Below are 26,272 nucleotides of genomic sequence, written 5' to 3' on the forward strand. Positions count from 1 at the left end.
ACCTTTCAATTCGGACAGGCTTGAAATCTTAAGGCCGAAGTGGAGATAAAAAATCGGATTGTTATGGGTTCAGTTACTGTTTGAGGAGGGCAGGTGGGAATTAGTGAATGGATACAGGGTCAAATGGGACTTTATTAAACGATTCATTAAAACGGCACAAAAAATAAACCTCTGCTGGTCCCAGAGGATTAAAAAAAAGCTTCAAAACCCCAATTAAATTTAGGAAATGTGGGACACATAAATTTAGTCTGGGCGCCTGGAAGACCACTTCCCCTGTCACCTCAGGCCAGAAACTGGGCACAGCTGTAAAAACTGTGCAAAAACAGCTTTCAAAACTATTTTTCAACGCGAAACAGTGCGCTACAAAAACTTCAGGGTGGAAGGCACTTTACGCAGTCTAGTGTTCTCCCTGGTTGCTAACCTTTCCGCCTTTCGCATCCCGCCACTCCCCCTTTGCCACCGCCTCCAGCCAGGAGGCGTTTGTTTATGTGACGTCAGCCGTAGTAAGCAGTCCCCGCCCAAGTTTCCTTCTAGACGCGGCGTTTCCCGCGCCGCGGCGCTTCTCCCCTTAAAAGGACAATAGAGGCCCCGGGAGCGCGCGCGGCCGCTGGGTCTTCTGTCCTCCCCGCCCTCGACGCGCGCGCGCCCGTATGCAAATGAGTTCGATTCAGGAGAATTTTGTACTGGGAGCCGCGCGTGCGCAGAGGGAAAGCGGAATCTACACCTTCCCGGCCAGCGGTAGCAACTGCAGAACTGCAGGAGACAATCTTTCTAGACAAGGCAGTTGAGGAGGAGGGAGCGATTGGAGGGAGGGGTTGGCCTGGTGTGCACGCCACACCTTGGGAACGTTATTGCGCGTGGAACGGCTGCCTTTGGAAGGTGAGTAACTCTAACTATTACTCTGGTGCAAAAGTGTCTCACGAGGCTTTGATTTCAGAGTGGCTTTTTTTTTCTTTTTTCACCTCCCCAGTCCTTCCATACACATAGACACACACAAACAGAGAGACACACGTACGAAGTTTTGTCTTGGAGATGGCATTGCGGGGAACGCTGTTTTCGTGATCTTCAGAACTCAGATTCTTTTGTATGCACACGTTTAAGTGTGTCTTTTAATTGGGGAGGGGATTTGAAGCAAACCGAAAGTCTTTGGGTGGGGGAAGCGAGTGGAGCCTGGAAATGAGTGAGGAGTCGCCGGAGTTGAGGGATCCACGTTGAAGGTGACAATGACTTTTCTCAGCCGCAGCGTTCTCGGGCGAAACGGAGCCCGGTGGCTGAAAGGCCCGAAAGGAAAACGACTCGCTGGCAATTGTGGAGGGCCCCCGGGTGGGTGCATCGCGTGGGCGCGCGCCCGGGAGTGGTCCGGCGCTGTGGCTGAACCTCGTGTTTTAGTTTATTGCAGCCCCTTGCGCATGTTTTGAGAAGGTTGGACCATATATGCCATTCGCTCGAAAACTAAGTTGCAGTCTACTTGCGAACCCACGGGAGCGAGGGGCTTTAAATCGGCCTTTGGGTCGGTGCCGGGGTTGCCGAGCGCACGCGGCGTGGCGTTGTTTGCCCAACTCCAGAGGGATGCGGATGCGACAATGAGAGCAACACGCGGCCGCTCGGAAACAGCCCCGGCTCCCAGACGCCTGTTCCCCCCCGGACCGCGCCCAAGCCGCGCTGGTGTCGGGTGTGTCTGTGGAGCTTTAAGTTTTGTTCGCAGTGTATTCACCTGTAGCGTAGCTGTGGGCGCCACGACGAGGGTTTTCTAGGGCGACCGTGTGCGGCTTAAGATGGCCAGTCGGAGCCCAGTTGACTTGGGGATGGAGGCAGCGGCGTTGTCTGCGCCGAAGGGGTGAGAGAACTCCGGAGGACACTGCTTTTTGTGCTGAACATGACAGACCACGTGCTTGGGGCTGCGACCTGGTTTTCGTCGGAGTGTCCAGCTCCAGGTCAGCAGTGAGATGCGGGCGCTGTTGGGTCTGACCGCCCGGCAGGACAATGTGATTTGCTGATGATGATGGCGTCTTGCCAGTTTAAAAAGCAGAGTGAAAGTCGCCAACTCTCCGCGGGTGTGGGGCGGGTAATCCGGGCGTTTCTCATCAAGGACAGGGCAAAACTTTGATGAAATGGGCCAGCAGCCGAGGGGAGGGCTGGGCTCCGGACTCTCGGGGTGCGGGGTCCGGAGCCCTCCCAGGGGTGATCGTCAAGTGTCTCGCCCTGGGAAACAATCCGACATCCTGATGCTGCACGTAGGCAGCACCGGGCTGGACAGAAAACAAAGAGCTGCATGTGCCCGTGCGGGCCCCACCGGCGCTCAGGGAGGCTGCGGGCGGTGGGCCGTGCGGGCCGGGCCCCCCGAAGTTCGGGCGAGTTTCGGGAGGGGCTTTTGTCCCTTGGCCCCTCGCGGGGAAACTTTGGTGGCGCTACTCGTGTGAGGTGCCACGCTGGTGCGCGAGCAGGCAGCGGGCTTCCGCGCTGCGGGCGGGCGGGCGGCGGGCGAGGGAGGTGGCATCTCGGGGGCCCGGCGTCCGGTGCCGCTACGGCCGAGGGCCCAGAAGAGGGTCGCCCCGAGTTCCCCGCCCGTTCCCCGCGCCCCGGAGCCTGTGTCTGGGAGGTCTGTGGATTCGCCTTTGAAGTCGAACTGTTGCCATGTTTGAATTACGTCAGGGCAAAGCCATGAGGAGGAACAAGCCCCGGCAGCGCAGCGTGCGGGAGGCGCGGCCTGCGGGAGGCGCCGGGCTGGGCGGGCGGCCAGGCGGGCGCGGGGGCCCGTTGTTCCGACGCAGGTGAGGGAGGAGAAACGCCGGTCACCTCCCGCTGCCCTCGCCCCGGCCAGCAGCTCTCCACGCGAACTTTCTCCCCGACCTCAGTTGTTTTATTTACCCACAGATCCACCGGGGGAGCATTTCTACTTGCCGCCTTGGTCCTTCTTTCTCGGCGGTCACCGTGTGCCCGGCGGGGAAGCTCAGTTTAGGGTGACCCGAAGGCCGGGGGAGGACCAGGGAGGCATTTTGCTGCTTTCGGGGAAACCGGCCAGTTAGGCGAGCACCTCCACTCCCCGCAGCTGAGCCATGGCCCCGCATGTTCAGGGGACCCAGCCCCGACGACAGGCGAAAAACCACCGTGGGGAAGTTTTGGGGCTCCCGTTTGTCCTACAAAGGGAAGTGAGGACTGTGATCGAATTGTGCGTGCCGTTTTCTTTGTGTGTTTACGTGTGGGAGGGGAAACCGGGAGGGAGGTACGTTTGTTTTGGTTGCGGGGCGGAGGGGTTTCTTCGAGTGGTAGGGTGGTGCAGAGTTTGATCTGGTAACTATGATACTAATAGGTTTCTTTGTTTTTATTTTCTTCCTCTAATCTTTGATTGCTAGGCTAAGAATTACTATTTAGCCAAACATGGACCCTGCGGGATACAGTTTTACCCTAGCAATCCTTTCCTCTCAGTTCCTTAGTTGTCCTAAGGAAGGTTAAGACGCCCCCCACCCCAACTTTCTTTTAATAATTAAAAATGTGAATTTGACCTTGTCAGTAAAAGTACACTGAAAGGACCTGTTTTTGAACTTGAGTTCGCCAGACTTGAAAAATCTTTTAATTTATGTTGCAAAACCTAACACGTTTATTAGTTGCTGAATCTAAATTAAAGTCTGGGAATTTGTTTCAGGTGGAGTTGGAGAAAAACCTAATTGCTTTTAAAGTATTTATACATTTGTACGTGATTTGGGGAAGGGGACCTTTCTTTGCTCTAAAGGTATTGTTGGCTCAATGTCTGGTGATTGTTCTCTAAGTTATCTTTGGATGACCTTGAAGAAGCTTGCAAGTAGGGAGTTGGGCCTTGGAGATATGTAGGGGTTGAGGCGGAAGCTCCTCCGGGGGATGACTACTGGGTAATGGCTATTCCTGCTAGCTTCCTAGTCCCTGTGAATTGGGGTTGACCTTCTGGTTACCCCTCTTAGATTTTCTTTTCAAGCTTTTTTTTCCCTTCTTTTTTTTTTTTTTTTTTTGGTATGTGGCCCCAGGCATAGCTCAAAAAATTATACTGGTTTGACACATGGATGCTTCTTTGGTATTTGGGGTTTGCTTGCAGTCTAGACATCCAAAAAGCTGCACCATGTCCAGATTTCTCCTGCATTTAGATCATGGTTAGGGGTTAGAATCTAAAAGTGGTCATTACCAGAAAATAATAATATCCTCAGATACCATGCCCACACATATCAAAAAATCTGTACAAATTGAAGTCTGTTTTGTGTTTTTCATTGTTTTGTTATTAAATAAACACATTTCTCCTAAGTTTTGGTTAGCCAAATTATAAATACCTAAAGGCAACCAGTTTTAGTAACAATACATTTCTGAAGTGAATAGAAGGAACATGTCAAGAAAATGAAAAATTTTGGATTTAATAACTTTATGGCTTCCCTTTGGGCGGTTATTTCTCTGGGTCGTGTGTTTAAAATGCATATGAAATGCTTTGCAAATACACTGAGATTCTTTGTTTTTCTTAATTAGTATTTTATAGCCAAGTTCCGGCTAGAATTTCAATATTCTGTGAAATTTCAAATATATAGAGCTTAATGGTTTTTATTTTACGTATACATGCAATGGAGATTTGGTTTATCAAGGTGAAGGAGTTAAGAGTGAGAAAGACAGACAAGGTCTCTGCTGATTTCCCTTTTTGCATTACTTTTGTGGGAGGCTGGAGATGAAAAGTTCAATAGGTAGTTTATTTTAGAACCTCAAGGCTGCTGTTGCACAGTATTCTTAATTCTATAGGTCTGAAACCTGGATGGTCATTCCCCTACTTGAGTTGTAATCGGGTCCTGGAAAAACCTGGCTCATGGGGCTCAAACTCAGGCAGATTTATATCAGAAAAGCAATTTGAGAATGATTTTCTATGTAATGTAAATTTTTCACTGAAGAAAGCTTAAGCTTATTTGAAATCTAAACCAAATTTATAAGCGGTTCTGAACACATTAATTACCATGTCAGGCACATAGTAGGTTGCTTATAAAAATATGACATTTTCTTTTTTCCTTAAGAATAGGAGTATAATTGGCTGAGAAGGAAGGGAACATGTGTTGTTATTTGTTGAGGCACTAGGGTTAGTTGTTCAGAAGTCTCTGGGGTTAAAATGCCTAAATTCCAGAGCCCTGATCATCCTAAATAAGTTACTTTGTGGTCTAGTTTTCTCATCTGAAAAATAGCAATAATAGTTCATTGAGCTGTAAATGATTAAGTAATGTGCTTGGTAAATATTGGCTGTTGTTATCCTCACAACTTTAGTTGAAAGTACATATTTTACAGAAGACAAAACTCAGGGCTGGAGGAAATATTCAGTAAATATTTAATGGAAAGAATGAGTGTCTTTGGCCCCCTCCCTACGTTCAGTAACTGCCTTCAATTCAGCTCCTGGTTGCCTATCCAGTTCTGTTTCAACCATTTTACATTAAAAAGTCCTACGGAGATCTAGAAAATGTCATTTTCTTCCTGATTTGTCCACAAGAGTATCCTGGATTTCCCACACTTGTTTTTGACTCTGGATGGTTATAAATTGAAAATAGTTTGTTGTCTTTGGTTCTCCAATTTCTCCTCTAATTGAATCTGCAGCTAAGGTTTTGTGTATTATCTAAATAACCTGGAAATGCATATAGTCCAAAAGAAGAGTTTGTTTTCAAGGGAGGGAGGTTTTCTTTTTGCACCAGAAATACACAAGTCACAGTCACATTTGCTCTTACATATTCAAGTACAAGAGTTGCAATTGAACTAAAATAACTCATTTCTAGCTTGTACTTAGTTGTTTCCACCTATTATAAATTTGATGTGGCTTGATGTTATTTTAACCTGGTTGATGTTAATGTATACTGAGTTTAAATAAATAACTCTCATTTCAAGATTAATTTCTCCCCACACTAGTCTCCTAATCTTTCCTTCCTCACCATGTGCTGCTTGAAGTAAGAAATATTTTTTCTACCAATCGTTATGAAAGCATTGAATTGTTTACTAGTAATCATCTCTAATGAAGCTAATTCATTCAGTTTACATTTCCCAGAAATCTTTAAGCCTCAAAAAAATTTTTTTTCTACAAAAGTCTATACACTAAATGTTAAAGAAAAATAACTCCAGTCAAAATATCAGTTTTTTGTTGTTGTTGTTGTTATACACACCTTTATTCTGGACACCATTTCCTATTCCATGCCTTTAAATATATTGTTTAGATCTATTTTGGCTACCCTGCTAAGGGCAGTTAGCAAATCCTTCTATGTACGGTCAGCACCTGGTTGTAATATAAGAGTCACTGCCCTGAGATAGTTTACCATTAAGTAGAGGAGCTAATTCAGTAAACAAGTATGTGAAATCCTATGTGTTAGGTATTCTAAGAAAAATTTTGTAAAAAATAATTCTTCAAGAATATCCCAGGATAAAGAAATGGAGGAAAACCATCTCAGACAGAAATGACAGCCTTAAGTAGAGATGTGTGGCTAATTATTAAAGTTGGTTTGACACTCCTGGAATATCAGAATTCCAAGTTGGGAGCAGCTGGTAGGCAGAACCAGATCCTGAAAAGCTTTGAATTTCTTGCCAAGGAGTTTAGATATTATCCTGAAGCCAGTGTTGCTACCTTGGAAGAGATGATTAATATTTGAACTTGAGGAAGATACCACCTGTTCGAAGAATCCAGGGAAGTCAGTTATGAGGCCTGCACGGGACTTTAAGCACCATCATGACAGGTGAACCAGCAGCAATGGAAGGGATGTGAACCAGAAAAGTGAAGGAAGAAGCAGAATCTCTAAGGACTTCACAGTGGACAGGGTGGGAGCCATGCAGAGGATGAGAAGGGAGAGCCCAGTTGACTTCTAAATTTTTTGTTTGACTGCATGTATGGCCGATAACCAAGATAGATGAACACAGGAAGAGCATGCTTGGAAGACAAGGTTATGTAATCAATTCAGGGCATTTAAAGGTTAGGACTGCCAGTCCTTGTGTTGGTGTTTTACAGTTATTCAGAACAGTTGGGGTTTATCCTTATTTTATAAATGAGGAAATAGAAAGGTCAGAGAGCTTATGGAACTTTCTGAGATTTGGCTTAAACCAGATGTATGCTACCTTACCCCCTTTCTTAACATTTTTGTCAATCAAATAATGGGAGAACAGCTTTACAGGAAGGAGTATGGTCTAGTTTCATGAGCATAAGTCTCCCTGAAAAAGCTAAGTTTCTCTTTTCTCACAGACTTTAGCTTAAAACCTTCAGAAATCAGGATTCTGCCTTCAGTTTGACATGTCTTGGGACAGAGTTTATATTTCTATAATGTGTAAGTCTCATACATTAATGGAAATAAATGGTATACATAGACTGATATTTTTGTACTCTTGCTTCACAGCATCCCTGGAAAGTAGAAGTGAGATTTCACCCTAATATTACAGAGGGGCAAATAAAATTAGAAGTGACTTCCTATCAGTTGTAAAGACAAAAGCAGAAATAGACTCCAACTTGACTCATTACAGTGCCTTTTTCAGCAGACTGACAATATTTTCTGATAATCATCTCTTAAAAACAAATAAATACCATCTCCAACCTTTATAACTTTCTCATCCACTGGAATTGCTTGGATTTGTGATTTTTAAAATTTTAAACCTGTGCTATTTCAGCTGAAGACTTATTTCTGAGTTTGACCCCTTTCCTGTAGGGTGAGTTCTAGGCTCTTTTGCTAAGTGTGGATTCCATAGGCTGCCACAGTTATAAATACTTTACCATATAATTTCTCAAAGACTGGGTACATGTTTTGAAGAAGCTATTGCCAGAAGCGGGGTTCATCACACCTTTCTCAGCTTTCCTCTTGGCAAGTTTAAATTTATCTCTTAAAAGTAAATAAAGCAGATTCAGAACTTTTGATGCTGGGACGTGGGCTGGTATCTAGAAGCTGGTGAGAGGGGAATGATAGTGTTTAATTGCTCCATGCCTTTCTTTAAGCGCTGATGAAACATGTCTCATTGTTGGGGAATACTGCAAACCAAGTGGCCTAGCAGCCGGAGAACACAACACACAGTCCTGTTTGACCCTTTGTGAAGAGTGTTGCTCCAGTTACACTGTCAGTGTTTAGCAGATCTTGTACTTCTATGTGATTAAAGATAGCATACCGTTGACTAAAATGGTGTCGAGGGTGGCATTACCAATTAAAGCAACTCAGGTTGCTCACAGCTTTTCGTCATGGGTGTTTTTTTTTTCATGTTTTTTACTCTTCCTTTCCCATCGTCCTGTCATTTGTAAAGTTCAGCTCTAAAGAAATGCATCTCCTTCACTTCAAAGTTGTCTTTGGTTGCTTGGTTCCTTTTGTCTTTGTTCACCACTGCTTCCTTCCCAATTTACAAATCTTTTTCTTGTCTCTTCTCTGCAGTTTCCTTCCCATTCTGCTCTGTCTCTTCTGATCTTAATAGTCTATTCTGTATTCTCCTGTGGAGTATATTTCCTATTGTGTCTCTCTCCATCTGTATGTCTTTAAGGAAGTTTATTTAAGCTCTCTGGTCTTTTTCAGTTTCCTCTTTTATTTAAGGTGTGTGATGGTAACTTAAGGTTTAGGAGCATGGTGCTCTCGATTTTAAAAAAATGGCAGTGTAGAAGGGGGTAAAGTGAAAGTAAGCCCTCTTCATTCTTGCACCCCTCAGAGACAACTACTAGTTACTAGTTTTTTAAAAATCTATTTAAAAATGCCAGTTTATTTGTAGTCGCATTTAAAAAAAACATGCTAGGGATTATACTGTGTAACTATTATTCAACTTGCTTATTTAACAGGACAAAATATCTTGGATAGTTCCCTCTGTGCTATGTAATAGATCTACATTCTTTTCAAGGCTTGAAAATTTATAAGAGATCATTTTTAAGCTTAGAATTATTTGTCATAAAACTTTCTTAAAGAGCATCCCTTCAGTATTGGCCATTGTTGTGAAGATTCCTTTTCTTTCCCATTTATATTCTGTTGCACTCAGTAATTTTACCTTATGTGTGTTGAATTAAATATAAAATAAGACATGTCCCTGCTCTTTGGCCTCATCATCTCATTAGGTTAATATAAAATTGGCCCTTTTTGTATCTTTGATATTCAGTGCTTACCCCACCCTTTCCTTATTTCAACACTAAGGTTGCATTCCTCATCCTTTCATTAAATTAATCATTAGATATATGTGAATTTTATAGCATTAAAGTAGAAGACACCTCAACAAACCAATCAAAAGAAATGTTTCAAATTGTTGTATTTTAAAATTTTACTTTTTGTCTATTTTGTTCATATAATCACAGTTATTTTATGGTTTTTTGCTGACTTAGCTATTAAGTTTAATCTTTTTAATTTTGGGAGATTGAACTAAATTAGACAGAACAGTAATTTTAGTATGGCTGATTTGTCTTTAACTGTTAAAGTATTTTAAAAATCACTGGCTATTTGGCTGACAGTAGCCAAAGAAATAATGTCAATGAAAATTCTTTTAAAAATGTGAAGTGCTATACACACTTTTTAAAAAAAAGTTTAATCGACACAGTTATTGAGTATTGACTAAGAGACTGGCACTATTCTAGGGATTATACTGTGTAACTATTCTAGATGCTGAGGTTACAAAGATGAATAAAGGCAATTTCTAACTCAGTCTATTTTTATTTTTACAAACAAGCTTATTGAGATATAATTTACGTGCCATAAAATTTACTCTAAAATAATACAATTCAGTGGCTTTTAGTGTATTTACAGAATTTTTCAACCATCACCACTGTCTTAATTGTAGAAGACAAATAACAGTTTTTAATCATTTTGTCTTTCTTGATTTTTGGCTTTATCTCAAAGCTTAATTATCTTCTGATTTCCCCCAACACACACATAAGGGTGGTATTGTATGGGGTCCACTCTCATCTGTAACTATTCATCAATTAGGAAGCAGATGGTGTTAGCGTCCTTCTATTAAAACATAGTGCTAAGTGATGAGAATAGATGCAAAAGTCATAAATAGTTTAATAGGTGAGTGTCATTTGAACAAATGAAATAGATTGTTCTGGGGGAATCATTTAATATTGCACAAATATGGTACTAGGAAAAAAGTGTTACAATAGAATCAGTAGGTTCGTTGAAATAACAAATCCCAAGTTTAAAATCAAGCTGAGCCACACCCACCCACCACTTTCTCAAGTATATAGTTTCAGAACCATTTTGTGTTCTTAGTTTTCGTCCAAAAATCAGGTAGGTTTTTGTTTTTGGTTTTTAAAGTGTTTGGTTTTTAAAGTGGATCTGTAGATTTTGTGAAAATACTTTCAGTTAATCTCTGGACTCCCCAAAGCTCAAAATGGTTAAACACCAACCACTGCTTAAACGGGGTTGCTGTAAACAAAGCCCACAATGAAACCCCTGTGTATTTGCTGCAGATTCCCAGGTGCCTCTCAAGTGCAGGAATAAGCTCAGAAAAGGTTTAATAGGTTTATTAAGTAATCATCCATTAAAAGGTGCATGTGCTACTTGTGTGTTGCATCAGGACAAGTGTCTGACACCTCACTGCACTGCACTACCCAGAAGAGAGCGAACCCTAGGATTTAGATCCCACTCAGATGTTTAGGTGGAAGAATTTTGTCAGGACAAACATAAAGGACTTACAGAACTACAAAAGGACAAATACAGAACTATGTAAAGGATGATCAGAGGACATCAGGCTGTTTTATCTTCCCTGATGTCTTAAGAAAAATATTCCTCAAACCGAAGAATGGAATGTCTTGTGGGGACTGCTGGGTAAGTTTTGTGGAGGTCCCCAGTAACCAAAAAAATCATCGAAAGTGAACACTTGATTCCCCATAGCTGCTGATGAAAAGGAGAACCTCAGTATTTCCTCAGTATAGAATGCTGCAGCCCTAGCATTTCTTAACAGCTTTCCAGCCTGATAAACTGGCACAAACTATGGCTTCTTAGTTAAATGCAGCCTCAGTGAAGGTAGTTCATATCTTGGAGAAGATCTGAATGCCGTATGGTTTTGATGGCATGTTTATTTGTGGGGAGGAAAAGGGATTGTGAAAGTAGAGATAGGAATCTCTCTGTTGTAATAGGATTTGGTCTCTGTGTTAATGGAATGAACTGGCCTTTCTTGCTGTACTTCCTTTGTCCTTGCTGAGAAGAGAGGCTGAAGTTTCCTAGAGCTATTGATGAAGCTGGCGACTGTAAGAGGAACTGTGGACTTTTGACCTTCTGGATGGTAATGGAGGGTGTTAGGGGAGTTTGGAGAGCCCACAGGTTGTTTTGGAGACTAGAAAGTTACATTACATTTTTGCTTCAAAACAGGAATCTGCAAACTAAAGCAATGACTTATACTTTGTTAACACTTTTTTAAAAAAGATTCTATAATCCTGTGTCATTTGATATTATTTTTTCCACAGCAATACATGACCATTTTCTGTAGGAGGCCATGTTCTTTTTGTTCATCATGTGGGTTTATTGTTAGATTGGAGAAAAATATCTGCCTTATTTCACAGGCTTTGCCACACCTTTTTCTACTCTATTTAGCGTACTTTCTTCATTTTTTCCCCTCTCAAGAAAAGTAAAATTTCTAAGCATTTCCTTTAACTGAAAGATTAACTTAAGAATATTTTGTTTTAACAGTTCTTAAATTGAAGTAACTGTTAGTTTAGATTTAATTATTGAAATGCATCAGTGGCCTTCTGCCCCTCCCATCTCCTTCCTTTGCCTGCCTCCCTCACCAACAAAAATATTAACACTTTTTTAACAGTAGTCTCTATTTAAAAGGAAAGCTTCAGTGTTTAGCTAATTAATTGCTAATAAAATATTTTCTTAAAAACAAATTATAAATCTTACCTATATTTCAGAATCCCTCAATTTCTCTCTCCCCACCCCCCTCCACACACACACACAAGGCCTGGATATTTCGTTGTTTCTCTGAATCACTTTCATAAATACTTGCTCTGGTATACTAACCAGAATTGGAATGGAATAGGGTCAGGCAAGAGATCACCCAAAGACAAATACTGAAGTTTTTGGTTTATTCATATATTTTAATGTATTTCTAAAATAACTTAAAAAGGATGGTATTCTGCGGTTGTAACTCCTAAAACTTTGGGCACAAACCTAATTGGTATTAATAATTTTTTCTTATTGATGCTTTATATGGTGCTTTTGTAGTAATATTTAGTTGGACTCTGGCACACACACCCCCTTAACCTCTGAACTTGTCCATTAGGATTTAGTTTCTATATTCATTGCTGTTTCATCACCTCTTCTCGTCCAGATGTTCTGGTAAAGTTGGCCCTTGGTTTGGATATTTTAAATTACTTCTAAGGTACGTATTTACTGCCAGCTACATTTTTGGGGCATCTAGCCTTAAAACTGTTTCTTACTTCGTTGCTTGATGTTGAGATTTTTTGATCCTCGGAATCATAATTTATCTCACTCTACATTTCTTAGAATCTGCCTCCTACTATTACTGCTCTCAGGCACTGAGCTTCATAGAAGAGCTCCCGAAACCTCTGTAACAACTGAAGAGCAGACCAATAGTCAGGCAACATGAGATCATTTTTAATTTGTCTTAATTTATGAAATTATTAATCTTAAATTTTAACCCTAGATATTTGTGACTTTTACATCCTCCTTTCATAGTTTCAATTCAGGGCCAACTTGTCTGCTTAGAACTTCCCATTTATAACAAAAGAAATCCCCTCTAATTTCCCATAGGGCAAAAGTAGTGTGGGTTGTGATGCATATTGAGCTACTTATATGCTTGGTATCGAAGAGTGGTCATGGTAAACACTCAAAACTTCCCCAGAGGGGAACCACATTGATGCAAAGGTGCAAAATAAAGGGTGGTGCCTTAGCTTAAATTTTAGGGTATATCCTACATTGTGTAGGATTCCATCATTTTATGGGATTGTGGGCAGATTTTGTTATATTTTCTACTTAAATACTTGATTATTTTTTTGTTGTTGTTTTGTGCATTGTTTGTTTTTTAAATGCCTCTCTCCCCCCCGTTTTTAGAATGAGTGTTTGCCAGCAGGGTGGAAGAAGATAGTAGAGGCCTTGTTAAATAACTGAGATATTCTGTGTGTTTTATAAGGTTGCCATGATAGTGTAAAGAATGGAGGAAGATCCAGAAGGTCTTCTCCCAGAGCCCTCATAGCTGTCTTGACCATGTAATGCCAAGTTGCTGGAGATGGGGTGGAGCATGAAGCTCTCTTATAATGGTTTCTTGTTAATAAGCATCAACAAAGCTGTGTCAATTCCCTTGGCTTTACAGACTATTGCCCAGAAGAAAAGATGTTTGGTTTTCACAAGCCAAAGATGTACCGGAGTATAGAGGGCTGCTGTATTTGCAGAGCTAAGTCCTCCAGTTCTCGATTCACTGACAGTAAACGCTATGAAAAGGACTTCCAGAGCTGTTTTGGGTAAGATCACCTGATGTTTGTACCATTCTTAGAGTGAGAAAGATCACAGCATATGAAAATATTTCCAAACAGGGAGATTGGAGCAATGTACTGATATTGAAAATCACTTGTATTCTAATCTAGGGTATTAAAACCAGTCAAACATACTGACAGCCTACCTTTTTTCAGAATATGAGGAAATACCAAATTAATTGTGAAACTCCTTATAATTATAACCAAACAAACCTTTTTGTTGTTGACTTCAGTATGTATAAAGAGATTTTTTAAAAATTACCCTTTTCTCTTATAGTTATCCTCCAATAGTTTTCTGTCCTTTCTATTGTTATTCTAAATTGTAGAAATATATTTTAACCCAACCTGGTGAAGTTACTAACAAGACTTAATGTTCAGCTCTGAAACCTGTCAGGGTATGTAAGCATTCATTTTATAATTTTGTTCTTCATTTTTCTTTTGACAATAAACCTCTGCTTAGTAAAATGGAAATTAACTTATCAACAGATCTTTGGATAAGATACTTAATGTTGAACCATTTCCCATGTTAGAAATTAATTTCACCACTTTTTTTCTTTTTCTTTGTTCTTTTTTCTTTTTTTTAGGCGAGGCAACCCTCGGTCGACCTCACAGATTACAAGGACCTTGTCAGCTTACAATCCCTTATTTTTTATTTTTTACGCCTACAGCACCGGGTCTTCCTAGTTGGTCTCCCATCCAAGTACTAACCAGGCCTGACTCTGCTTAGCTTCTGAGATTAGATGGGATAGGGCTTATTTAGGGTGGCATGGCCATAGACCCACTTTTTTTCTTATCAAAACATTTGTTGATTATTTATTGTTAATACTGGACTTTGTAGTTATTTTGAAGGTTGTCAGAAAGAGTCTCCACTGACCTTGCCTTTTTAAATTACATTTTTTTATTAATGTCTTCATTTCCAGTTGTGTACATAATATCAGTGTTTTCCTGTACATATTTATAATATAGGAAAAATGTAGTAATTGAAAGTTCTTCGGAGAGATAATTTAAAAACAGCTTGGTGACTAGTCCTATAGACTTTTTTCCCTCTTACACAAATATAATCATTTTTAAAAAATTGCAACGTCTCTCTGGTTTTGTTTGTTGTGAAACTAGAATATCATGGCATGTTATTTTAAAGGGTGGCATTTTGTTGCTTATGAAGTGTCAATACATTTTAAGAAATATTAGTTGGACAGTATTGTTTAAAACTATGACAACTAGAATCTCCTAGGTTTTAAATTTTACTATTGTTTAGTTTTAAAAACATTATTTTAAAATGACCAAATTGTGATACATGGAATTGGTTCATTGGATCTATAAGTTAATTATATTCTTTCTGAACTATAGAAACATTGGAACCAGATCATCTAAGATGATTAGAATTAGCATATGTAAACTATAAATGTATATAATTTTTTCTAAAAGAAATGTACTTGCCTGAATTCCTTAATGTAAAGGAGACCAATAAAGGTTTGATTGTTTTCATTGTTTTCTTATCAGGTTGCATGAGACTCGTTCGGGAGACATCTGTAATGCCTGTGTCCTGCTTGTGAAAAGATGGAAGAAATTGCCAGCAGGGTCAAAAAAAAACTGGAATCATGTTAGTTCATCTTTCATCTTTCTTAATTGCACCTCTTTATATTTAAAGTAGTGTTAGTTTCCCCACTAATTTAGCAAGTAATATGTCCCAAAGATGGAAAACTATGAAAAGAATTTAAAAAACCAATAGTTGCTGCTCAGATACAATCACTTAACATTTTGTCATATTTGGAAGCAAAATAGCTTAATGTGGCATTTCCCTGAGGCTGTATCCAATATCTTCATTTCAGAGATTCACAATATACATTTCATATATTTTTAGGTTTAACCCAGAAATTTCTAGAATTAGACATGGATTCTTTTTTCAGCTCTTGACAATTATCCTAACTCATATTGAGACTAATGAGCACATACGTTTTTGAATCAGAACTGGATTTGAATCCTGCCTTTATCACCTACTAGTTGTGAACTTTGGGCAAGTTACATTTTTATATAAAGTGCAAAGATAATAGCTGTCTCATAGAGCCGTTGTTAGAACTGAATGAGATATAAAGTATAACACAGTAATCACTCAATTAGATGGGAGCTATTGTTATTCTTCGTATTTAAATTTAGTTGAGATCAAACTGGTATGTAAATGTGTTCTGTTTGCCATTTCACTTTATGTCACTAGAATTCTTCATAAACTATTTGCGATGACCAGAACAACACTGTTAAGTCTTATTTAATTCTTCTATATGCCAGCTTTCAGATTTTTGACATTTATACAGAATATTTGTTTTTAAGCAGATAGGCATTTATTCTTTACCTTTATTCCTATACTAGCCTTACAGTGTCCTTTGGTGACCAACATTATTATGATAGGTTTGTATGGGTCTGTTAGCTTATAAAAAAGTGAGTTTTCCTTTAATAGCTTATCTGGAGAAGATCTAAATTATGGTTTCAAAGGTGAAGGCAAACTTTCTACATAGAGGTAGAAATCTGCAAAGTAGTAAATGTGAATGACTGCATGAGAAATGAGACCATATGGGGCTAGACCAACGTCCATGCTAGACTCGGAAAATATGCCATTGCCATCATGGAACTGACCTCCGGGATTAAGGATATGTAGTGAAGAGAGCTAAAAGCATAGGTCTGAACACCCTCTCCTCACCCACCCTTGTCCATTTACTAGCTTGCAAAAAAGACAAAATATATAATTTCTCTCGTTTTCCTTTACCCTAAAATTAGAGCAACAAAAATAGCCCCCTTACTGCTTTGTGGTGAAGGTAAAAGCAAAAGTATATGAAAGCTTTTTGTAAACTGTAAAACATCCTGCCGAAGTGTAGATAGTTAGTTTTGATTTTTCGTAACCTATGTATGTCATTCTCACCATATATGAATCTGTTTAAATTTTTTTGTCCCGCGTGCTGCTGCTATTACCTACTTCAAAGAAAAAAAAAACCCACTAGATAAACTATTTATTCTTTAACTCCATGTGATGATTAAAATGAAAGTGCGTGTGGGCTCCCAAACATTCTAGTAGAAAACTAGTTCTCAAATTTGGCTCCTTCAAATAGGCATTTGTCTGAACCAAAGGAATACAGAGGTGTCATTTTTTAAATGGTATTAAATATTCAGTATTTTCTTCCAGGTGGTAGATGCAAGGGCAGGACCCAGTCTAAAGACTACATTGAAACCAAAGAAAGTGAAAACTATATCTGGAAATAGGATAAAAAGTAACCAGATCAGCAAACTGCAGAAGGAATTTAAACGTCACAGTAAGTTCGATATTGAAACATGAGTATTTAAGAATAGTTGTTTTGTTTTTATTTTTGCCTGGGGGTGGCATATTGCTATTTATGGACCTTTTTTTTTTTTTTAATTATTATTATTTTTGCTTTTTTAAAAAAAGAATGTTGGAAGGGAATGCTGACTTGGTAAATACATAATTTTTATGAAATCTTCAAACACTATGTATGATTTTGGTGTCATAAAAGTACTTTCACTAGCTATCCACTTTTTCACATTGTGTGAGACCACTCTGACCTCTTTACTGACATCTTAATTTTTTGGAAGATAAAATTTTCAGGCTTGTTTACTTCGTATTTTATGCATTAGGATATTGAAGCAGAAAGGTTCATAAATAATTGGTGGACAATCTGAGACCAAAGCCCAGGAAAACTAACTTTGGTAATCATAACACATATCGCAGTAAAGCTAGCCTCAGGACTTTGAGGGTTAGGGGGAAGTGTGTGTTGTGTGGGGTGATGGAATGTCAAAGGAATGACAAATTAATATCCGGTTCATAAACTCTTATAGCAATTGAGGGGAGGGCACTTGTAGTGGAATTTCTGTATTTGGGAATTTAGATTTCAGATTTTAAAAAGGAAATGCAGTTCATATACTGTTATTATGTAATATTTGTATCATGGAGGGTGGTTGTTCTGAGGCAGTACTATTGAATCAAACACATTAGTATTTCTGCAATGAAAATGTATTCACATAGGTGGAATAAATATTTACATAGTGTTTGCATAGGCAAAATAAATATAGTCAGGTTTGGCTTCCTAATTATAGGTCAGGTCAAGCCAGATATTTGTGACCACATGGATTAGGAATAAACTTTCTGTTTTCAGAGCTTTTTCACAATCGTAGACCTCTATTGGACCTGTATCAGAGTTTTCAAGATTAAAAAAAAATCTAAGTTCCTGTTAGACAAATTATCAATCAATGCTTGTTTTAGAATAATGGAAAAAGACAGTTAAATTTACTGATCAGGTAGAGTGAGGAAGGAAGGATAACTATCATCTCTTGAACACTTTGTCATATCTACCAAGCACTTTACGTGATAATTATCTCAATGATTTCTCTTTTGGAGATTAGCATTGGAAACACAGAGCAGTGATTTAACCTTGACCCTAGTCTCTTAGTTAGTGGTAGAGATGAATTTGACCTTGTGTTTGTCTGACTTCAAAGCCCTGTGCTTTTTCTATGATACCATCCTGCTCTCTGGTACAGTATAACCAATATCCCAGGACTCCACAGAGTCTTTCTAGATCTGCTACTTGGTGCTCTCAAATAAGTAGATGTTACCAGTCCATAGTTATTCTGATAATATATTTAAATAGTTGAAATATTTTAAGATATTTTAGTAAAATATTTAGGTAACAACAAATAACATGTATGTTTTAATTATACATGTCCTTTTCTTAATCTGCTATCTCCAACAGGGAGAAAAAGACTAACTTTAACTCTTCTCTCCATTCTCACTGGATGCTTTAATGAACATTTGGGAAATAGTAAATTTCTTATATACCACTAGAATAATATATATATATTCTTAGCTCTTCTTTTTAATTATAGGAAAAGTGATACCTGATTGACTTGCCTTTCCTACAAGAATATATCCAGTATAATTTTAGATTTTTGTGATAAAGCTATGTTGTGGAGGGGGGCCGAAGACTGAGCCGTGTGAGTTTTGGTGGCTCAGACTGAAACAGTTTTCTCAGGTGATTGTGAATCAGTAGCACCTGTGTGCAACATACCAAACAGTTTTGAGATATTTGAATTTTAATGCATCGCCCTCTAAATTGTTTCCTTGCCTCTGGCTATTTATTTGCTTCTGGGCATCCTGCACATACCTGTTCTGTATTCCTCTTATACGTTCTTTCCAAAAGCATTGGACCTAGAGTTTGAAGATCTCGATTTGAATTACAGTTCTTGACACTTAAAAATATGTAACCCTGGTGTCACTTAACGTTTATTCAACCACAATTTCCTAATCAGAGAAATGGGGATAATCAAGTAAAAAGAGACTTTTGTAAAACAAAACAAAATGAAACAATTTCCTATATAAATGTTAGCTATTCTTTTTGTCATCTTTCTTCCTAAAATCTGCCAATGATTTCTGGTTGCTGTAGAATAAAGTTTGAAAATCCTTAGCAAGTCTTTGGAGGTCCTATTTTAGGCAAAGAATATCTGGGCTGAGTCGGTTCCCTTGTGCATAGTGTGTTCTGCTTCCACGATTTTTCTCATCATACCCACCTACTCCATGCCATCTAATTACTCCTTTGTGCCTTTCCAAATCTTACCAAATTTTTAGATTTTAAAAATTGCAGTTCTTTGAAGAATTTTCAGACCTACATTCTAGAAGAGAGTTTTTCTTACTGTGCTTGTGTATGGTTAAGTTGTATCCTAGTGTCCCAGTTATTAGATTAAACCATATGAAATTGTCATTTTTATAGGTAGAAAAAAATCAAATAACTGCAATATTAAGCACTTTCTAAGACTGCTGCTGCTGTTAATTATTTGGGAACATCCCAGTAGACTTATTTCTTTAAGCCTGCTGCCATTCTTGAGGATTTTACTTGTGGGTTGTTTTTTTTTTAATGAATTTAAGCTGTTCGTATATTAGAAGCGAATGAACATATTAAAAACACTACTGGTGCTTTATTTTAGATACCTAATTTTATGCTATTTAAACTTTTGTTAATACAAAAGACTTGTGAGCTCTGTTCAAAAACATTCTCTGGTCTGTTTCTTTCCATGCGGGTATGACACAGGGTTTGGTGTCTAGTAGATATTTAATAAATATTTGATTGGTTCTCTTAATCGGAAAGTTGCTCTACCCACCTGTCATAGAAGGCAGGATATAGTCTTTAGCTAAAGGTAAGATGTGTGGCAGGCTCAACCTCTATTTGTGGCATTGATCTTGCTGTGGAATAGTAGTATAATCCCTTATAGCAAAATGACTATCAACCAAAAGATTTACTTTCTGGCTTGTGAATTTATATGAAGTATTCTGAGGGCAAAAATACTAAATTGTGTTTAACTTATATGAATTACCTTTATTCCTTTGTAAATCAGAATCTGTTGTAAAGCGTCATTTTTCTTTGTCTTTAGTTTATAGAAGGTTAAGTATGATATCTTGACTTTGATTTCTTTGAGTTTATCCTGTTGGGGGTTTGCTCAGCTTCTTGAATCTATAGATTTATGTCTGTTGCCAAATTTGGCAAGTTTTCATCCATTATATTTCTTAGAACACTTTTTCACTTCCATCCTCTTTCTCCTCTCCAGGACTGCAGAGACACAAATGTAGGTTTTTTGTTTTAGTTTTACAGGTCTCTAAAGCTCATTTCATTTGATTTCTCTGTGTTGTTTGTTCTCAGTTCACTGATTGTTTCCTGTCCTTTCTATTCTGCTGTTGAGCTCATCCGCTGAGCTTTTTATTACATTTATTGTATTTTTTTTCAGTTCAAATTTCAGTTCCACTTTGTTCTTCTTTTTTAAGTTGAGACCTCATATTCAGGAGGCTCTGTTTTCATTTGTTTCATTTGTTGAAGCATTTTTGTCATGGCTACTTTAAAATCTTTGTCAGATAATTCTAACATCTCTGTCTTCTTGATGTTAACATCTACTTGCCTTTTCATTCAGTTCGAGATCTTCCAGGTACTGGATATGATGTGATCTTTTACTGAATCCTGGACATTTTAAAACTATGTTTTGAGACTCTGGATCCTGTTTAAAACCTTATTTCAACTGACTTTTTTTTTTTTGACACTTCTCCAGCAGGGGATCAGGGAAGGGGCACCACCTTGTTACTGCCTGGTGGTTTTAAAAATCAAGTTCTCCACTCAGCCTTCATTGACACCTGAGGTGGGAGGAGCTCCTCATTGTTGCGGGAGGTGTGAGGGTGGGAGTTAAAGCTCCCATGTGGTGGGGTGCCCTTGTTTCTGGTGGGCCATAGTGAAAGTCTTAACTCCTCAATAGGCTTCCTTTGACTCCATCTTGGTGGAGATGTTGGGGGGCTTCATAACAATCTCATGAGATTGGAAATCTAGGCTCCCCACTTGGCGTTTGCTAGGGTGGGTGCTGCATCTATCGGCATTTCTGGGTTGGCTATTTATGAGGCAAAAAAACAAAACAAAAACAAAAACATAAAAATTAAGGACCTCACCACCATGTCCTTCTTGGGTCTCAAGCTTTCTAGCTTTTGCCGACTTCCAGAGTCTTTAGGCTTGTTTATATGTAATGTTCAGAGCTTTTCATGTGCTTGTTAACACAGGAGGAATAGAGAAGAGTGTGTCTCTTACTTTCCTGGACGCTTAAGTCCTCTTTTTCTTTTAGAAACATGTTAGTACATATGTCTTCAAGTATCAGTAAGTGGTAAATAGAAAATAAATTATTTTTTCTTCTTTTTACTTAGTAATCCACAGTGTTTTATGCTTAGACTTAGTTGCAATTGCATATAATGAAATTATAAATGTTTTTCTCTTTATTGCAGATTCTGATGCTCATAGTACCACCTCAAGTGCCTCCCCAGCTCAATCTCCTTGTTATAGTAACCAGTCAGATGATGGCTCAGATACAGAGATGGCTTCTGGCTCTAACAGAACGCCAGTTTTTTCCTTTTTAGATCTCACATACTGGAAAAGGTAAAAGCAATAGAAAGATATTCTCTAACCAGCAAACCTTCTTAATTATAGGCAACTGTTTTCTACTTCCTTAGCAATTAAATGGCATTTGGCAAACAGCTGTTAGGACACATGGTTAGAAATGGATTAAGCAAAAATTGATCTGAGGGTTGAAATTTTGTGTGTTTTTCCTATTAAAAATGATCTAAAATAAAAATCATATTAGGGAACCTGAATTTCCTATAGTGGAGTAGACTTAGGTACTCATTCTGACCAGCTGTCCCACTGAGAAAAGCAAAAGGGCTAGAAATACATATTTTTAAGTTCTTAAAAATGGCATTGATAAATGGACAAGTTAAGGTATAAACAGAGGTCAGTACTAAGTGACTGGGGGATCCCAAGTCAAAAAAAGATATACTAGGAAAGAGAAAAATTATTCAAAGAGAAAGTGGTTAAGGATTTTCTAGTTCAGAGACTCAGGAAGACTAACAAATTAAAAGCAAGATGATAAGCAATTATCTTATGGTCGAAGAAAATTCACCTACAGACACATTATAGTGAAAGTACAGAACATGAAAGACAAAATAGATCTTTAAGCAGTGAGAAGATACATTATTTTCAAAGCTGAGTTCTTAGCATGAAAGAAGGAAGCCAGAAAACAACAGATTAATATTTTCAGTGGTCCAGGAGATAATAACTCCGAACCTAGAATTATATATATTTAGCAGAAATATCTTTTATGAATGAGAGCATAAGGCTTATTGACTGGAAAAAAAATTGAGAGTTGGCTGCCCAGTTGTTCCTCAATAACGAAAATTCTGTAAGCAGGATAAAAGACCCCAGATCGAAATTCCGATGAGATGGTTAAATAAAGTAGCAAACATTTAGGTAAATTAAACACTGATTGCTTAAAATGACAATAGTTATGGAACTAAAAAGAATTAATGACAATAATAACATATGTCAAGGTAGTAGAAGTTAGTGTTGTAATATCTTTTGCATTGTTTTGATAAATATATTGAATAACTATAACTCGATTAACTATGTAAACACTAAAAGAATCAATAAAAATAAGGGTATAAAACCTCCAGAGAAGAAGGGAAGGGCAGAAAATTTAAAAATATACCTAGCAAAACAAAATAATAGAAAACTTTTGTATATTTGTAAATTAAGAAACCATGGATACAAGAAGAGAGTATAATATAAATTAGAAAAACTTTATAACTCAAAATTAAAAATATTGCACGTCAAAACTTGCTATGAAGTTAATGAGGTAGAGGAAAAGTTACCACCTTTAATAATTCTTATGAAAAAAAGACTAAAACTAATGAAGTGATATGTATCCAATTTAAAGATTAATGAAGCCCAAAATAAGGAAAAATAAAAGCAAGGAAATTCTAAAGATAGAAATAGAAATAAATGGAGTAGAAAACTAATAATGCAGTGGATAGGATCAGTAAAGCTAAGGATTGGGTTTTGAAAAAGACCAGACCAAAAAAATTACTAGAGACAAAGCAGATCAAGAAAGAGATGGTAAGCATTTTAGGTTAAGAAAAGAGATTTAGCTATAGCTAAAGCAGAAATTTAAAAGACAGTAGGATATTATAAACACTGTATGCCAATAAATATTAACATTCATGTGAGATGGATACATGAATAGAAAAAGACAGTTTACAAAAACTATCTTTAAGAAAAAATAGAAAACCTGAATAGTCTCATAATAAAGAAATTAACTCAGTGGTCAAAAGTCTTCCCTCAAAAAGTAAAAAGTCTCAGACCCAGATAGGCAAGTTCTATCAAACACTTCAGGAACAAGTGACTCTAATTTTGCTCTGGCTTTTCCAGATTATGGATAAAAAAGGGCATAGGCCCCAAGCATTCTATGAGGCTAACATAACTTTGATAACAAAACAGTATATCATGACCAGATTAGATTATTCTAGGGATGTAAGATTGGTTTAAACATTAGAAAATTAACTAATAATTTGCCACATGGACCTTTTTTAGAGGACGGGAAAAATGCCCATCATCTTAGAGGTACATTGAGGATGTTTGATAAATTTGAACATTCCTTGAAGATTTAAAAGAAAACCTTTAGCAAAACAGGAACAGAGGGGAACCACATCGATAAATAATTGCCATTTTTGAGTAAAGTCGAACCGTGAAGTATAAAGAAAAAAGGGAGTGCTAAGCCTAAAATCAAGTAGAGAAGGAGCTGGGGTCGGATTTGAGAAATGCCTACGAGGGGCCACTTCATAGGAAGTGATCCTTTTTTCTCCTTAGAGTATATGATTTGTAGATGTTTTGTTGGTTGTCAGTTTTTAGTGCCTTTTTATATTATATATATATATATATATTATCTACTCAATATTTAATTAAAGTAAAACCACCACCTGTATTAGCCTGTTTATGGTGGTGGTTTTTCTTTAAATGGTGGTGGTTTTTCTTTAAGCGTTGGTGGTTTTTGGAGGAAACATTTTACAACTTTTAGTCTGCTGACTGCTGTCTCTCAGAATGCCTTCTGTCCCCTTAATGTATGATAAAATGCCAGTGTGGGATTTAAGGGACCTGGGTAACTCCCATTACCTAGCCATTTGGGGTTACTCTAGAAGCCCTTTTTGTTTGGAATGTGATGAGATTGTAGAAGTAGACCCTTTTGATCATGTTGTACTTGCTATAATGATGACTAGATTTCTTTTTCTTTTTTGTATTCCTATTTTTCTGCCTTATTAATATATTTTGTCTCTCTCCATTTTTTATTTTAGACAGAAAATATGTTGTGGAATTATCTATAAAGGCCGTTTTGGGGAAGTGCTCATTGATACCCATCTATTCAAGCCTTGCTGCAGCAACAAGAAAGCAGTTGCCGAGAAGCCGGAGGAGCAGGGGCCAGAGCCTCTGCCCATCTCCACTCAGGAGTGGTGACTGAGGTTTATGTAGAAGGGGAACAAAAAACGATTTAAATCTTAGGATAAAAAAAAGGCAATGAAACGACCTTCCTTTTTTTAAAGAGGATACCTGCTATTCTGCCAAAAGACAATTTCTAGAATAGTTTGAATGGGTTATTTTTCCTCCAGTTCCACAAGTTTCACAAACTCTGAAGCCAGTATCTAGCATACTAAAAGAAAAAAAAGACGTGTACATAATATTTAAGATGCTCAGTATTTCATAGGAAAGCTGAATGCTGCTGTAAAGTGCTCTTTAAGTCTTTTTTTTTTTTTTAATCCCCTTTTAATGAATGAAATTAGGGGAATTTCAGGGGACAGAGATGGGATTTGTTGTATGATAAATGTATGTAGTTTTAGTCTTTCTATATTGAGAAGCAGTGGTTGGGGCATTTTTAAAGCTGGCTGGCTACACTCTTTTCCTTCTTGATAATAAATTTGTCATAACTCAGTAACATAGACTTGCCCCTAGAGGTAGTTGTTAATAATTTTGAAATATTAAGGTCTTGCCAAGGTTCTGATGATTCAAACCTGTACTACTGAATATTAAGCAGGACAGACTAAGCTCTCTGGTGCAAATACCTTGAAGGAGTAATTTCTAAATATACAAAGAGATAACTGGACTGTTGTATATGTTGTATCCTGTGTCACCTCCCTCATATTGATATTTGATAAAGATTTTTAATTTATATGAAACTTCTAAAGCAGAATCAAAGCTCCTCTGGAGGGAAATGTCAAGTCTTTAGGATAAGCAATCTTATATGAATAGTACCAAAGCGTTGCCACATGGTAGAGAACACACTCTTAAAAACCTTAAATTATCTGAAAAATAAAATGTGCAAGCCTTTAGGATGGCGCGTGCACGCACGCACGCATACACACACACACACACACACACACACACACAACAAAAAAATAAAACAAAGGTTAATGCTTCTTGGGACACATTTCTTAGAGGGTTTGCCGAGTGTGTAAATAATTGACGTACATAATTGACTTTTGTTTGTGTTACATGACTGACTGGTGACTTCATTGAAAATCTGCACAATTCAGTTTTAGCTCTGGATTACTTCAGTTGACCTTTGTGAAGGTTTTATCTGTGTAGAGTGGTTGTTTGACTTGTTTTAACCTATTAGGGTTTTGGGTTTATTTTATTTTCACTCTATATTAAAGAAACATTCTATGAAAAGAGGTGTGTGTTAATGCTGAGTGGGTTGGTTTTGGTTTGGCTTCTTTCATTCAGGCTTTCTGAACATTGAGATATACTAGATGATAAGTCCTGAACACAGAGCCCTTCAATTCTAAAATCTATTAAAAGCCTCTTACTTGAATCCAAACCAAAGTACTCTCATTGCCTCTTTTCTAAAAGTTCAGGAGAAATATATTACCAGTTCAGACTTTTCATAACGAGGGAGGATCATTTGCCTACCTTATAATAAAATGACTCAGTGCTTATTTTTAAAGCAAGATTTTAAAAAATCAGTAGTATAAATAACAATAAGGAGTGAGCCACTTTTTATGGGCATCCTGTAGTTTTATAGTTTTTAATCTAAACTTAAAATTTTATATTCCTTTTGGAAAAAGACTACAAGCTACCATATGCACAGACTACACAGTGAGTGGGGTCGGCTCTCCCACAGCCTTTGGGGTGTATTACAAGAGTCCCAGCCATTATCATCTTCCTCCTGAGTTATTTTGAAATGGTTTTTTTTTTTTTTTGTACATTTTGGCTGCAGTATTGGTGGTAGAATATACTATAATATGGATCATCTCTACTTCTGTATTTATTTATTTATTACTAGTCCTCAACCACAGTCTTCTTTTTCCCCTTCCACCTCTTTGCCTGTAGGATGTACTGTATGTAGTCATGCACTTTGTATTAATATTTTAGAAATCTACAAATCTGTTTTGTACTTTTTATACTGTTGGATACTTATAATCAAAACTTTTACTAGGTTATTGAATAAATTTAGTCTTATTAGAAAATAAAA

At 37.9% G+C, this 26,272-nt stretch overlaps 1 protein-coding gene and 1 pseudogene across 4 annotated transcripts; one reads left to right on the forward strand and one right to left on the reverse strand.

Annotated features, from left to right (window-relative positions):
• The first annotated feature begins 688 nt into the window (after positions 1-688).
• Positions 689-26,272, forward strand: SINHCAF (SIN3-HDAC complex associated factor). Of its 4 annotated transcripts, none has more exons than XM_039882374.1 (6): positions 689-879; positions 13,243-13,390; positions 14,903-15,002; positions 16,575-16,701; positions 21,207-21,357; positions 24,102-26,272. In XM_039882374.1, exons 2-6 carry the CDS (start codon positions 13,263-13,265, stop codon positions 24,259-24,261), a joined length of 666 nt encoding a protein of 221 aa, XP_039738308.1. In that variant the 5' UTR covers positions 689-879; positions 13,243-13,262; the 3' UTR covers positions 24,262-26,272. The 4 variants fall into 4 exon arrangements, with proteins under 4 accessions (XP_039738308.1, XP_039738307.1, XP_039738309.1 ...); XM_039882373.1 differs by lacking the exon at positions 689-879 and adding an exon at positions 1,591-1,934; XM_039882375.1 differs by lacking the exon at positions 689-879 and adding an exon at positions 2,786-3,169.
• LOC120618760 (uncharacterized) lies at positions 14,062-14,180 on the reverse strand (annotated as a pseudogene).

This window comes from Pteropus medius, unplaced genomic scaffold, assembly GCF_902729225.1.
Source record: "Pteropus medius unplaced genomic scaffold, Ma_sr-lr_union100, whole genome shotgun sequence".
NCBI classification, from domain to species: domain Eukaryota; kingdom Metazoa; phylum Chordata; class Mammalia; order Chiroptera; family Pteropodidae; genus Pteropus; species Pteropus medius.